The sequence below is a fragment of the Leptonychotes weddellii genome, chromosome 3 (assembly GCF_054177405.1).
Source record: "Leptonychotes weddellii isolate Sample4059 chromosome 3, ASM5417740v2, whole genome shotgun sequence".
NCBI classification, from domain to species: Eukaryota; Metazoa; Chordata; class Mammalia; order Carnivora; family Phocidae; genus Leptonychotes; species Leptonychotes weddellii.
The window spans coordinates 171,274,835-171,290,950 of NC_138371.1; the positions used below are offsets into that span (position 1 = coordinate 171,274,835).

Below are 16,116 nucleotides of genomic sequence, written 5' to 3' on the forward strand. Positions count from 1 at the left end.
TTTTGCCGACAAGGACAGTGACATTAGAGAGGAGTGGACAGCAGCGGGCAGGGAGAGCACAGTGACGCAGTGACTGCAGGAGCAGGCTGACCCTTCAGACAGAGAAGAGCATCTGCGTGACAAGCTCAGCGAGAAGTTTCTGTAAGTTTCCTTCTCGCCAGTTAAAAAGGGTAACAACTGGGGTGCACTTTTATTTCTTCCTGGAGTTTGGCCTGCCCAGTTTGGACAACTTAGTTTCAAACACCAGGTGGGAACAATGACACGGTGTCTTTGGTCATTTAAATTGCAATAAAGGCGGCCCTGTCAGTTGAAAATGGAATCCTTGGCTGTTGTGCTTTTGTTCTAGCCTGGACTGCTCATTAGCAATATGGTACGGAGGGTGGAGCATCCCGCTTAGTCACTCGGCCGTAAATTGTGCCCTGGAACTTGGATTTGCAGTGATGGGGCGGTTAAGTGTCTCGGAATAAAGAGATGGCGTAGCCGGAGCTATCTATCATTCTGGCATCACCTGAAACTGTGGGCTCCTGGAGAATTTTTTTTTTTTTTTTTTTTTGAAGGAAAGCATTTATTCCACCAACCTTTCTTTAGGACAAGTAAGTCAGGAAGATGCCTCGGAGATCCCTGCTTCTAAAACCAGCCTTTCATGGGAACCTCCGGCGGGGGGAGGTTGAAACCTACCAATTCTTCACTTGGCTGGGGCTGTGATCTGGGGCAAGTCAATCTGGCCTGGAGCATCTGGCTCCTGGGTTGGGGTTCTTTCTCAAACCCCCCACACCTGAAGTACCTCCCTCCTAAGGATGATTTCATCAGTGTTAAAGTTTGACAGAGAACATTGGACTTTCTTCCTTCCTCCTGGGATTATTCCATGAAGAACAATGAAGCGGTCTATGGCAAACTGCTCTGCTTGAATGGAAACTGGATCAATCTGGAATTAAGTGTTGAGATAACAAAAGTGCATCTCCTTCCTTTTCCTCTCTCACCTGAATGAGGTCACGGCTCAGACGGTGTGATCCAGGTGAAACTAGAGATGCTTTCTGGTTAGGACGCTTACTTAGGACTTGATGAAACCTTACGATAAAATATTTGTGAAATGTGAGTTTGAGTTTTATGGGGAAACCAAGGGGCTCGTGGCCTTTTGCAAGATTAACAATCACATTACGTGCATGCCCTGACTTGAAAAATGGGCACAAGAATGCCCACGGGCAGAAGGTCCCGGATAACTGTAATTATAGAGAAAACAGAGTAGAAAAGCAAATTAAAATAACAAGCGAAAAGAAAAGAAAAAAGAAAAAAAAAAGAGGGAAAGGAAAAGACTTTGAAGGCGCTTTTTCCATAGGAAAAAAATATTTTATTTTTTTAAGAACAAATTCAGTTTGAAACAGACGTGGAATGGGACCTCACGGGTTTCGTTTCTGGGGGCTGACTGCAATGTGGAAGTAAAGCGGACTGAAAACCTAGGACAGGCTATTAAAATAAAACGAATAAAGAAAAAAATATTTATAACTCAAGCATAATACTGTGTTACTTACAAATTGGACAACGAAAAAATTTTAAATAAATATCCATGGTACATAATTACGGCACAAATATGCAGCAATTTGGCAACCTTTTATACCATTTTTTCCTCATTACAGTGCAAAGGGGGAATGACACTGCCGTTTAACAAGCTGTAGCTAAATACATTGCAAAATTCAGATTTTATACAAAACATCTTGCTTAGACTTTATAAAAAACCAACATTGCTTATGTACACAATCTGGGTAAGAAAAGCCATTTCTGTCTTGTTTTCATGTGTATTTTTATTAAAAAGGTGAATAAGGCTACTGTAACACCCCAAATCCATATACAGTAAAATCTGAACCTATTTACAGCATCTTCACTTAAACATTATGGTGCAAATTCCAAAGTCAGGTGACTAGGGATGATAATACAAGCAAGGCATTTACAGTAACTTTTCCAAAGCTGAACCAACTTCAAATAAAGGGACAGTTGGTAGATTGTCATATTCTGCACCAGACACAAAACAGACGCACAGAACACTTTTCAATTGGTTGCAGGTAACTCTTCATCAATTCATCTGATTTCACAGTTTAGCATATAACCAAAATGTAGCCAACCGATGAGACACACATTTGATTTCATTAAAATCAGACTATTTCCCATTTTTCCCCTTCTTGCCCCTCTCCCCCATCCTAAAGGTTAATTTTTGATGGCTTACAAGAAAATCTTGTATGGATGCACGTAAAGGAGAGGGTAGGGTGATGGAAAGAATCACATATGTACTGTGGCTGGTCGCCATGACAACCCTCCACAGACCTATGATATAGATATATATAATATATATTGTAGATATATATTATACATATATGTACACATGTATACCACTCACCCACTCACACATACACACACGCACTTTGGACCAACATCATTTTCAGGTTCAGGAAATAGAGAAGGAATAATTTTCTGTGACAACTCATTTTTGCAGGTATTCACTGGAGGTTTGAGAACCTTAAAATGCTGTTGCTACGTTTCTTTTTTCTTCCCAATTCAGAAAGCAAAGTGTTACCATGGTAACGGGACTATGTTAAAGATGTCTATTTTGCATAGCACATAAAAAGTAGGTTTCCTGTTTACTCGTTTTGTTTCCCAGAAGGGAGGGGACGAGGGGACTGGGAGGGCAGCGGGGAGAGCGGAGGGGGCCGGAGCTGAACTTGCCGCCGCAGCCCCTCCACATGACCCGGTGGGTGTTGGCGAACACTTGAGCCGTAAGGCAAGGGCAAACACAACACAGAGAAGAAATGCCCGGACATCTTGCCACTGTTCAACATATGGTGCGGTCACGTCCATTTCCTGGTGTTTGGGGCTTGCATTTCCTAGTCTAGGTTCCGTGAGATGCCTTCAGAGGACTGGGTTATTTTTGTATTTACTCTCGTTATTGTTATTTGGGGAGTGACGATGTTTTTCCCAGAAGTAGCTGTCCAATTTTTTTTTTTAAGCACTGAGCGTTGAGACCACGCAATTGCCACAAGTGAATTTCACATCCTCTGGTGTGATTTGTGTGCAATCTTAAAATATATATTAGTAAAAATCTTTCACTTTCTATCCCTTGTGTTCTCTATACCTATTATAAATACGTGCTATCTTCCTTCTCCCCCTCGACATCATCGATTTCCGGCTTAAGGACTCGAAGAGGTTCGCCGTGTGCTTCACCTAGACACAGAGCAGCTGCGCTGTGGCCTCGCTCAGTAGCCCCCCCTGGGCCAGCACAGCACCTCCCAAAACCAAAGTGTCAGGGAGGCTCCAGGGGGGAGGGGGGCGGGGCAGGTGCACTGGGGAGGGGAGGGGGCGGGGAATCTGACCTACCTTTTATATAAGAGAACTCCTCAATAACATCAATGATGATGGAATTACAGCCTGTTTGACCTTTGGCTTTTCAACTTCTAGGTCAGATTTGGCTCTCTGCTATTCTCCTAAATGCTTTCCCTGTGTTTAATAAAATGTGATCAGTATAGCAGCTGAGTCTGCTTTAAACATCATCCAAAGCAGACCGACTCTCCTACAGCTTCGAAGCTGTACATCTTATTGCCAGTACCACAACAGTCCTGCCCAAATCTGTCATCAGCGGCCCACTGCCCCCTTCCCTCCTGGCCTGTTCCTCTCCCAACAATGCCCCTTTGTTCTCCCCAGCCAAGAGGGACTCTGGTTTTCCTGCACGTTGCCATGTGATCAGAGCGGATTCCTTCAAAGGCACCCTCCTCCACTGCGAGTGGTGGTGTTGCGTCTCCTACTTGCCTTTTAAAATCTCAGCCAAACCAAAGTGCTGTGCTACCTAATTGGGTTCTCCCCCACCCGATCCTCTGCTTCGGAGGCAGCGGCGTTGAACTGCATTTGCAGACAGCCCTTTTCCCTGGCCCGCCCCCTTCCACGAACTCCTCGTCTTCCACGGCTGCCAGCCCAGTCTGGCGTCTGGCCGCAAGGCTCCTTATTAGCAAACACAACTTCGAGAAGCGTATTACCCATTCCGCTGTAGCTGCGGTTGCAAGTGCGTGGAGCAGGAGACCCCCCAACGTGAGTGTTCCAGCAGTGATGCAGAGTGTGGAGGGGGAGCCGGAGATCGGCAGGGGGGGCGGGGGGGGGTGCCACGGTGAGGATTGGAAGCTGGACCTCTTGCAAGCCTCCCCCAGCCCGAGGTCTCTGTGTCAAGTCCGGACGCTCCTCGGGAGGGACACCCGAGGCAGAGACCGCATTTCCGGGCGCGGCGGCCCGGGATGCCGGCCCGGGAGGCTCCCACGGCTCGCCCGGCTCCCCCCATCCGGGCGCTCCATCTCCCTCGGCTCCCCGCAGGCCTGAGTGCCGCACATGGCTTGGAGGTGGAGGGGTGGCAGGCGAGCGCCGCAGCCCCAGCGGGCCCCCGCCCTGCGCCCGGCTCCCCGCTGCCGGCGAGCGTCTGTCTCCACCACGGCCGGGGCGCTACAGACGAGGTAAGCTGTCCAACTCAACAGGGCTCTTCCGAGAAGCGGCGTTCCCTCTCCCCCGCTGTGCTCCAGTCCAGTCGAGGCACAGGGGGTCATCAAACCCTCCTCGGGCGGCAGCGGGTCAGGAAGTTTCCTCCGGGAAAGCCAAGGCACCGCCGAGTCTCAGACCTTGTAGTAAATGTTGGCCGGGCTCTGGGGGGGCATCTCCTGGACTATGTACACGGGGTGCCCGTAGTCCCCGCTGACCTTCTCGTAGTGGGGGCAGAACACACTGTCCGCAGTCCGCAGCGGGATGATAATGTCACTGGGCTCCGAGCCGTTATTGTTGCCGCTGCGCTTGGGGGTGGCCAGCGTGCTGAGCGACAGCGTGGCCGTGTGCTGCGGCGAGTGCTTCCTGTGCCTCCGCCGATACTTGAGGAGGAGGACCACCAGCGTGATGATGATGACGATGAAGATGATGCATCCTGAAGCAATCCCTGCGAATAAGGCCACTTCGGAACCGAGGATATTGTTCCCGGAATGTCCGGCGCTGCTGCCGTCCGTGCTCGACCCTGCCGGGCGGGGAGACACAAGGGGCAGAAGGGTCACTGCGGGGCGCCGGGCGCGGCCGGCGGGGAGCCACGCCACCCCAAACGCGCAGGCGGCCGCCCGCCCGCGCCAGACCCCGCCCGTCGCGGCAGAGCCGAGGGCGGCGCGGCCCCCACATCAGGATGGGCGACGCTGGGGGGCCTTGCTGGCGCCTCGCAGCCACACGCGCCACGGTCCCTCCACGGCGGGGACGGGCGGGGACACACGCAGGACGCGGCCCCTTGCTCTCCCGCCTTCCTCCCTGGGCGCTGGCTCCGTGGGAATCTCAAACCTCCTGCACTCTGAACAGGCAAGCCCTGCCTACCGGCACCGCGGCCTGAGCACGCCCGGGACTGCTGGGGCCTGGGAAAACGCTCAACTCGTACCTCCTTTGTATTATTTGATTTACACCTAAAATATATTTGGAAGGCGGCAGAAACTCTCACACTGAACAGGCTGCCAACCCAAATGTTAAGCACGAAAAAAAAAAATCGCCTGGCATCATTATATGATCCATTTATCAGTTTGTCACAAGAATTTGACACATCTTGTCATTGAAAGTTAGAAATAACAACTTCCCTCCTTGACGCTTGGAGAGACGGGGGGATATCGCTGCAGATGCTAAATTCACACGACTACCAACCAGGCGCACAGATCCCGGATACAAAACTGCTGAGGTCTGCCCAGCAACCGCCACATAAAAATTTCATTAGTGTGCAAACAAATACATAGCTATCTGTTCAAGGATTGTTAAGAAAATGAAGTTAAATGACAGCCAACTTTCTCAGGTATTCTAAACTGTGGCCCAGGATCCGTCTGGTATTTTATTTTACACTGAAAATGTGAAAAAAAAATTCAGCGGTATAACCACCTGAAAAACGCGGCATTATGCAATATTTCAAGATGCTGCCACCTAAAATGTAGAAAGCGGATCAATCGGGCTCTTTGTGGATTAGGTATAATTAGAGGAGGGATTAGAACATTAATTATATATACATTAACATCAGCTCTAAGCTAGTGTTGCAACCGGCACGATTAAGTGTCACCAATAAAAATAACTTTGGTCTGAATGAGTGGTGCTCCTAATTGACACCTACATCTGATGAATTCTACTCCTCTGAATGTGAACCTTTCGTGGGAATGAGTTATTTTGTTCTGATTGAGTAAATTAATAACAACTAACTGAGAGCAAAGATTACCGACTCCAGGAACTACAAGTTAACCCAACTGGTATCCAAGTGCTCGGACTCTGTTCCACCTCTTGGGACCCGAGGCGCCCGGAACACACAGACCTATCCACACACACTCATGCTGCTATACCTGGATTTGGTTTGACAAAGGGACTTGTTGTTGAACTTCTTCCATTTGTACCGGCTTCTAGTTCTGGGCGTCGTGTTGGATCATTATGCCTGGTTGACCCAGCGGAACTTGCATCTATATGAGAAAGAATAGATTACTTACAGCCCAGGCGTCTAATGAGATCTAGCTCTAGGAGCTTTTGGATATATATCTCAAGAGGCATAAATAGCAATGAACGTAAGATTCTTTATGCAAAGTACTGTGACATACAAGAATATAATTTTCCTTTTAAAACAAAACGGTTATACTAGTTATTTCAGAGGTTTAGATTGTGAGGCCATCTGTGCAAACTATAGGGATTCTTGCATTTGGCAGGCAGAGCATTGCAGATGACATTTCAATTTAAACGAGCAAGTTGATTGACTACTATACCAATTTCTAATTAGAAGAATAATTCTGCACAATAGGTTATCTGTATGTGAAATGGCTCAGTGAACTAAAGTCTTCTGTAGTCAAGATGCAGAAATGGGCAAAATGGCAGAAACTTAAGTTTTCCACTCTGGATATCTTAATTTTTGAATCAAAGAGGCCTTTCGTTTTTAAGAAGAAAAAAGAGTGCATATATACATATATACACTATATGGCAATGGACATCGGACCTGGCTGACCTTAACTTTTAGAGGAATCTCCAATAAAAAAAGTGTGTTACATTGACTTGAGGCAATCTGTCAGTGGCTCAAGGTACAGAGAAAGGTCTGCTTTCAAAACTACGCTACGAGGGACCGAAAGCGGGCATTAACAGCACCAGTGTCGTGCTCGCTGGGGGCCGAACCAGATTACGGTGGCTTCATGAAGCAGCAGATGGTCTTTACCTTGTCCAACTTTCATGAGGATCTTCATGGCTCTTGTCTGGCACACCCCTCCCTCCTGGTTATCCAGGCCCTCCAAAGACCCATTTGATGTAGCTGATTAAAAATAAAATGGACAAAACAAAAAAATAAAGAAAAATCAGGAAATCAATAAGCCAAGTTTACATGAACATGAAATGCCTGAAAACAATTTGAAAAATAAGAATTCACTCTTAGTCACAAGTTTTCTGAAAGTATGGAATGCTGAAAGCCAAACATAAGAAAAAAACAGAAAAGAAAGAAAAATGGAGACTGTCCACACTGGTGTGCATATGCTATCTGGTTTCAAGTTTACTTAAGCGCTTTCTCCTTCCTTCAGAACCAACTGATTTAGTAAGTAGTCCACATACATAAAAGGGACAGCATCTTCCAAAAAGCTTACTGACTATTTCAGGGTCAAAGTCAAAAGAGCAAAAGAGTTAATACAGTCACTTTAAAACATGGTAATCATCCCACAACACCTGCTTCCTCAACTACAGATTTCCTGCTTCAAGAACAATTAGCTTGATGCTCCCTGTTTGCCAAGCGTCCTAGTTCGGTAAACACTAAACGAGGAGACTCCCACACCCCCTCTCCTTCTTTCCCAGCCTTATTTGAGATGAAGAAGGCGGCTAGGATTCAGGTCTTCAAATTCTGAAGTTTCTCTCTATCGTTTTGTACTGGACCAGAAATAGCAAGTGTGTTCTTATTACCAAGATGGACCTCAGGCAAACCCTTCAACCAAGCTACCTGCTAGAAGACAACTTGACCGACAGAGGGGACCACACATGTCCTCTGCTTGGTCAGGGCCCCGCGGCAACAACCCTGGGGTATATGGGGAGGACGTCCTGCAGCCATGGCCTCCTGTTCACCAGCTTGATTAGCTTTCCACTTCAAGAGGGAGGAGGAAGAAGAGGAGAAAGGGCAGAGCATTTGACCATTTTCAGTACTTTTTTAAAAAAACAACCTATGCTCTCCTCTCCTAAAACACACTGCCCTTCTGTCTCCTTAGGGTGGTGTGTCCTCTGAATAGCATTTTAACTAAAGCTGCGAGAAGACAGGCTGCCAGGTACTTCACTGAGGAAGAAGATTTAAGTTACAGGTCAAGTTCCAGAAGAGAAAAGAAGGTGGAGAGTGCTAGACATTTTCATTCCTCCAAAGTTCAAGGGGCAAGGAACAGAAGTGTTTCATATACATTTCTGCACTGTAAGTCATTCTCTACTTGGATTATCAAAGGCTTGTCTACTAACACTGTACTTTGCAAGGCACGGAAACAGGGACAGCATTTCTGGTAAAAATAAATCTGAAGACATTGTTTTAATGGGTTGTTTTCCAAATGGCAAACAAGGACTTCGTGCACGCATAGAAATATGCACGCTACAGATAATTATATTAGCTGCAAAATAAGGCACTTACTTACTTGTCTTTGTGTTCTTGAGTTACCAACTTTTACTTTCACTGTTTTCCTTAAAAACAATTGTTGCTTCTCGTGTGTATAAATATCTCTTTGCTTATCTGAGTGTTTCCTTAAAGTTTACAGTCTTATAACCACACCTCACTCCTCTGCTGATGCTGGCACTGAGTTTCTCCTGGGAAAATGGGCAACACTGCCATAATAATTTTGGGGGGTAAAAAGTAGACAGTATCTTCTCGTAGACTGTTGAGAAAATATCCGGCAGAGGAGTTAAAACAAGTACCTATAAACTTTATATGTCTCTGTGAATCGAATAAAATCTGTTTTTCTCCCCATTTCTCCGTCTGCTTTCCCTTTTCCCTCCTCTACACAGGTTCCTAAATTTCGAAGTGTCTTTTCCTCCTAAAGGCATAAAACAGTGTGGCTATCTATGACCAGACACCATTTTGGGGAGCGCTATAATCTTCACTTAGTTATTTCAAGTTTTCTCAGTTGATCTTTCTCAAAAATTAGGATATGTTCTCATGTAGAAAAACGCAGAAAGCTGAGGTCTTTATTTGGCTAATGGCTTCAAAAGTTTAGTTTACTTAATTCAAATGGAATCTCCATGTTTTCTAAATCATATGGGCATAAATGTGCCCACATGCAAAAGTGCACCCAAATGCAGTTAAATGACTAACTTTTTCTGGCTAACAGCTTAACAAATACGTTAAAAATAAGATCTGAAGGATCATGCACAGAAAAGGGGGAGGGTACAGGGGTTTGTTTATCTTAACCTTGAGGTAATAAGGTCAAAGATTCAGATCTAAAAGGAAAAAATAAAGGAATGAATACCAGAACGGGTAAGACAAGGTAAAGAAGCATCACCTGGGAACAGAATTCAAAAGTGCTGACTGCTTCTCCTTCTTCAGTTTGGAAGCAAAATCACATTTGGGTGATTTTTTTTTTTCTTTTGATTTTAATTTGTGGTCAACGCCCTTTCTGAATATCAATGCTTTCATGCAGAGCTCCTTTTGGTTTACCCCAAATTTTGTCCAAGTAACCCCCCAACGTAAAGAACTCAAAGTATTCAAATCAATTGCAATCTATAATCGAGCATCCACAGACTCTAAGATGGGAGGAGGAAAATTGTGCAGCAGGAGAATGAACCTGCTTTGCATCTTTAACAGTTGAAACTTTTTTATTCATTGGGTGAGGGGAAAAAAGCCTTCTGGCCCTGAGTTGCATAGAGGGAAATGGAAGCTTGTGCCTTTGTAGGGTTCTTGGGGTTCTTGGACACCAGAGGCTGCTGCTGGTTGGGAGGGGGTGGGGCTGGTGAAGGGGGAGGGTGGGCCAGGAGGCAGAACACTGTGATATGCATTCCAGACTCTGCTTTATTCCCCTTTAAGTCAACTTGGGAGCAGCAAAGGTTACTGGAAGATATTGAAAAATTTATTACTAATGTTAACATGGCATCCCCAATACCTGGTTGCTTAAGAAGGGGATAAGCTATATAATACAGTGAGATGTTCTGCCATGAAAAGGTTTTTGCCCCGCCCTCCGTTAGAAATGACCTGAGCGGTCACAGAAAACCCGGTTTTCAGATGCCAGCAACCCACGGAAACTTCAGACAGTAAACTTCAGAGCAAGTCTAAAATAATTTAGAGGGACTCGAACTTATTTTGATGCCATAATGAAAATTAACCTCACTCTTCCTACCATACCTCCTCATCAGGGAGTGTAGGGAGTGTGGTTCTCAGTGTTGAGGTCCCCCTGAGGTCCTCCTTGCCTTGACCAAGGACCCTGACAAGTGTCCCATCCTGACTGCCCCTCCTTATGGCGGTGAGCTTTGAAATAAAGCCACAAGATTAAAGTCTGATTTCTGCCATAACACCCAGTCACCAAGAAGCTTTAAAAAACAGGCTTAGCAGCTGACTTTGAGAAACAACAAGAAATTGCTAATGCTTTGGGATAAAAATCTACTTTCATTTCAGCAGACAATGTTGCAATGTTTTTATTGTTGATCTGAATGTATTAGGAATTTTTAACTTAGTAAAAATAAATTGTTACCTCATTATACTTTTTCCTTGTGTCTCTCTGCTGGCATTAGCTAATGCCACCACAATTATAGTATTACTAAATGGATGAAATTGCATTTAATCATTTAGAGACGGGAAAAAATAACACTGTTATACCTAAGCTTTTAGTGCCCAGACATTTTTTTCCCCTTGGCCTAGAGGAAAAAAAATAGACTTTATAAAATTAAAAATTACTAGAAAAGTTTCTCCATCCAGTTAGAAAATAGGCTTAATAAAGATACATGGGCATTTTATGGCCTGCTTTTAAAAGCTTCTGCTTCGGGGATCTAATTGCATGTCCTAAGTATACTGAAATCACTAGATTGCTCCCCTGGGGCCTGATTTTCAGTGGGTGGAGATCATTGCTCAGCAAAAAAGTACCCGGAGTTCACACTGCCTGAGAGTTCTTCACATCTGAAAACCGCACCAGCCAACAGCTGTGGTTGCCCATGAATTTGCACATGGACTTAAACTTAGCTGCAGTTCTGACTCATTGGCAATCCTCCGCTGGTTATCGGAGCAGGGAAAAGAGAACCAGTGAATAAAACAGACTAAAAGGGCAAGAATCTTTTCTGGCTGTGTTTTCTAGACTGTGCCCACGGAGAGGAAGTAACAGTGCATTTTAACCTGGCTTCTTCTGATTGTTATTGCCCTGCACCCAAGGGGCTACACAGCAGCATTGGATTCGGGCTGTTTTCAGTCTATCACATCGGGAACACTGTGCTAATCAGATGGAGAATTCGCTGCTGGGTTTGTGCCGATATATGAGCCTCATTCAAAAAGAGGTCAGGAATGAGGGCAGCACAAAAAAATTCTCCAGGATAATATACAGCTTCACTATGAAGCTATGAAAGAAAATTCTTGGTTATGCTGGAAAGGATGAAAAAAACACTGCTACTCTGGAGGGTATTTCAAACTATTTTAAAATGTAGCTTGTTGGGATGGGGCGGGTGACTGACACTCAAAAGCAAATATTTTTATCCACTTCATCAAAGCAGTCGACCAAAGAGAGACAGGTAATAAGCTATATAGGGTCAGTAAAACGACAGAGTTCAGTTGTCTGATAAGAATAAAAACCATAATTTATATAAAGCTACACGGGACACATTTGTCTTATTTAATTATGAAACAAACAGCATTTTATGACAATTCTCTATCACTATCATCCTCCCTGTACTATTCTCTTCCACCATGTCATGATATGCTGGCCCTCCTACTTTTGATTTCTTCAGGCCGGTTTTCCTACACATCGGTCTCTCTCCTTCAGCTCAACACAGACTCAGAAGAACCAAAAGCCTATCACCTGACAAACTGAGGAACAAAAGAAGCAGAATCAAGTGAGAAACGTGGAAAGTGAAGCCGTGAGATTCAAATAAACATGGCACACAAACTAGGTTACTGCCTTCCACCAGGGCTAGCAACTCTCGGAAAAGAAAAAAAAAAAGATGGAATGAGATCTGCAAGTTGGAAAACAAGGAGCCTGATAAAAATGTAATCAGTTACTGTGAACATACAACCCAGGAAACTAAGATCTATCTCCTTAACCCCCTGACATCAATTCATATTCACAATGTGGACTACGGAAACAGGGACTCAATCTCCAGATCTCAGTGCAGATTTTAATGCCTCAAGGATGAAGAGTATCCTTTCATATACTGACTGAGGAGAAAGATTCCAAACATGGAGATGATAATGCTCACTGAATGCCAAAAATAAATGCCTTTTTCTGTAATTTTAATAAAAACTTCTGAGACAGAAACAGCTGTATAATGTGCCAAAAGGAGGAGGAAAAATTCACTTCTAGCTTCTTTTTATGTGTTTTTCTTTGTGGACTTACAGTGTAAGAGATGAGGAATGTGTCATCGTGAGTTTCCAAGGGCCTCGTTATTTTTGTTTGGCAGGATGTTAAAAAAAAAAATTTAGCATTATTTCAAAGCACATGGCATTTCATCCCATAACACCAAATTTGCCTTATCTTTGCTATATAAACACTTCTTAAAATGGCCTCAATTTGAAAAAGGAAAAATACAAAGGGAGATATTTTCAAAGTGAAATATAGATCCACAAAAAGGTTTTGTTTTTGTTTTAATCCCTACTTGATGAGATAGCTCCTGCTGGCATTTGATTAACTGATTTCAGTGTGTGGGGAACAGGTCACAGTTTAAACACTGTATAAGGGACTAGTGAGGTAGGATGTGTGTGTTTCTCACCTAAGGAAACATTGTTCCAGTATGATAAGAAGAATCACTTGAATTAAAACCACATCACTATGGTTGTGTTTTGAAATTTTAAAGCAGTAAATCATGCATTAAGAATTAATAACTGGCATAGCCCCAGTGACTTCTACACAACACAATTAATTAGTTTCTCTGCTAGACAGAACTGTTTGGAAAAATGAATTTAAAAATGGAGTTACAATTTAGACCTTCCCTGTTGCATTCTAGTATTAAAATGTGAATAAAGATAGCAGGTATCAAATATAAATGGATGCTCTTGAATAAAACAGTGTAATTTAATTTTCTCAGTTTCAAAGGTTCATCATGAACAATGACAGGCTATTCTACTGACAGCTCAGAAATAAGACGAGGTATAACAACCTTGAAGCAGTCTGGTCAACTGTCTTTGTGCATTTACTGGAAGATTTAACGACATATATTACTCTGCCACTTTATATTAATTTGGGGGAAAGAAGGGGGAGACAACAGGATACTATGCAGAAGTGCCAGTATATTCACTCTATCTCCTATTTCATAGATCCCATGAGACTTGGACATTGAGGGAGGTCAACCTACTGAGAAAACAGTAACAATATAAAGTAACAGTCACCACATCTAGAGCGTAAGAATTCTATCACTGCTTACTCATAAAATCTTTCAGCCATCAAGAACTGTACACAAAGATGCAGTTCGTGACAATCATTAAAGATGCTAAGAGCCATAGTTACCTTTGAGAACAGTCCTGAAGGATCACTGATTACATACCAGGCTGAAAAGGATGGGGTAAGAAGCGTTGACTGTGTGTGCGTGCATGTGCGTGTAGGTGTGTGTGCGTGAGCATGCACGTGCACACACAGGGACTATATGTCAATGAAAGATCTACCCTCCAGGCTCCAGCAGTGCAGTGACATTTTTCTGAGAAAGATCAAACAGTCCTAGCAATAAATGACCAGTCCCTCTTTCCTTTCACTAGAGGCACGCTAACCACATGAGACTGATTACAGAGTGGTTTCCCCTATTTCCCCTGAAAATATTGCTTGCAACGCCTTAGTGTCTTGATTTCTAAGGAAGTCTGTTGAGGGAAAACACTTGTTTCTAAGATTTTATGGCTAAAAGTTAGGATGATTTATGCAGGTGGAATCTTCCATTAGGTAAAAAAAAAATTGCAATAAGATCTCATAAAAAAAAGTTTTCATTTTTCATCACAATTACCTTTCCGCATGAGAGTCAACCTTAATATGGGTCAAAATCTACTAAAAGGAATTAGGTTTTAAAAATAGGTGGCTAGATGACTTCCATACAATGACCAAACTCATGTTAAAAAAAAAAAAAATCACAGCAAGAATGATGTAAGAGTTCTAAAGATAAACCGTTATTCCCTATTGTCTATATTAGCCTTACTTAAGCGTTCAGATTTGTAAAACTGAGGCTTCCCGGTCAAGAGACAGTGATAATATCTCATGGAAACATTCTGAACCATGAAGAAGCATGTGCTAGAGTGAATTATTTCTAGCACACAATCCACTGCCCACTCCTGGCTTTTTAACAGTCTTAATCATTAAAATATCCATGCGGAGATAGGGAAATGTCTAGATAACAAAGGGTTGGAGTAAAAAGTTCATGGCGGGGAGGGCGCCCATCCCGTAACTTCTTGCTCATTCTACTGTCACTAATCGCATGCAATGATATTAATGGCCCAGTAATTGGGCATCTGCAGCACTGAAGTGGAAAATACCCATCTGAGGCTGAGTTCATCTCTGGGTGGTAAGACTTCACTAGTGACTGAATTAATGTTTGCTGACAGTTTCGCATAGAACACTGCAAAGGAGAAAATGCGCCACTGTCCATGGCATGAGAGTTTAGATGGACGTGATGTTATTTGCTTTGACCATCCAGAGACCAGTGGTAACCCCAATAAAGTGTCCTGTCTGAATGTGCCCTACACATGAACCTTATTCCATTCAGGGGACACGTTCTATTCTCTAGGAATCCAGAGCAATTTTCCACATGTTTGCTTCAATCAAAGAATACCTTCATCTCCTTGCTGAACCTCAGGAACGATGAAACCGGGCTACATCACTAATGCAAAAAGCCATTTTCAAAGCAGAACTCTTGTTAGTAACACACAGCCTGGGTCCCCCTATGACGTCATCAATGCTCATGCCCGCCGTGCTGCCCGCCCATCTGCCCATCCATCCATCCACCTCAACCACAGCACTTGTATTTGACTAAGGAAATCTGAAGTCTCATTGCCTCAGTTTGTATATTTGAGAAATGGAACATTTTGATAATTTTACTATTTAGCAACTTTCCGTTGAGGGGCTTGAAGGACTTGATAGCTTTTTAAAACCGCACAGTAGCATGTCTTAATAAGACACGGCATTGATGAAAAGATCTAAAGATAAAGAGGAAATGTGGAAGACCTGACACGCTGCTGTGCAACCCCCTTCCCCGTTGACCCTTTCTCCCTCCCGCCTGCTCCTGTAGAGTTTTCTGAATTCAGCTCTGGGGACTACGACTGAAGTCAGTTCCAGGTTACACGATACAAAAGAGGGCGCGGGGCCCCACACGTTTGGACAAGCCCAGCGATCATCAGGTGTCTGAACCGTGTGAGCTTCTTTGTACTTCTACGTATGTGCTGTGTGTACACGTAAGTGTCTACACCGTCCCTGTGTAAGTGGGGGAGGCATGCATGTACGCACACTCCCTTTACTACACCACACATGGGACAGGACACGTATGTACACCTTTCGTCTCACGAGGTATGCCTCCGTATGCTTGCTGACCCAGCGGCACTGTCACAGGCTGAAGATGCTGGTCTGAGGGTCCCCTAGCCCTGGCTGGAGTCTTGACTCTTGCGTTTCACGGCAGGGTGAACCATACATGTACCACTTAGGAACTACTCAGACTAAGTTCTCGTGTTCTCAGAGTGATAAAAACTTCTCTACCACCTGTTTTTGAGACTGCAAAGTGACACAGAGCATGTCACGCTGTGACACTCCCCCCTTTTTTTTTTTAAAGATTTTATTTATTTGACAGAGAGAGAGAGAGACAGCGAGAGAGGGAACACAAGCAGGGGGAGTGGGAGAGGGAGAAGCAGGCTTCCCGCAGAGCAGGGAGCCCGATGCGGGGCTCGATCCCAGGACCCTGGGATCATGACCTGAGCTGAAGGCAGACGCTTAACGACTGAGCCACCCAGGC

The 16,116-nt window shown here is 44.3% G+C and overlaps 1 protein-coding gene across 1 annotated transcript in view; it reads right to left on the minus strand.

Moving 5' to 3' along the window:
- Positions 1–1,325: 1,325 nt before the first annotated feature.
- Positions 1,326–16,116, minus strand: part of EFNB2 (ephrin B2) — a 44,078-nt gene continuing 29,287 nt past the window's right edge. Inside the window, exons 3-5 of the mRNA XM_081815195.1 lie at positions 7,214–7,306; positions 6,363–6,476; positions 1,326–5,026 (exon numbers count right to left, since the gene is read on the minus strand). Of these exons, the coding sequence (XP_081671321.1) occupies positions 4,638–5,026; positions 6,363–6,476; positions 7,214–7,306 (596 nt within the window). The 3' untranslated portion in view covers positions 1,326–4,637. The remainder of the gene's footprint in view (positions 5,027–6,362; positions 6,477–7,213; positions 7,307–16,116) is intronic.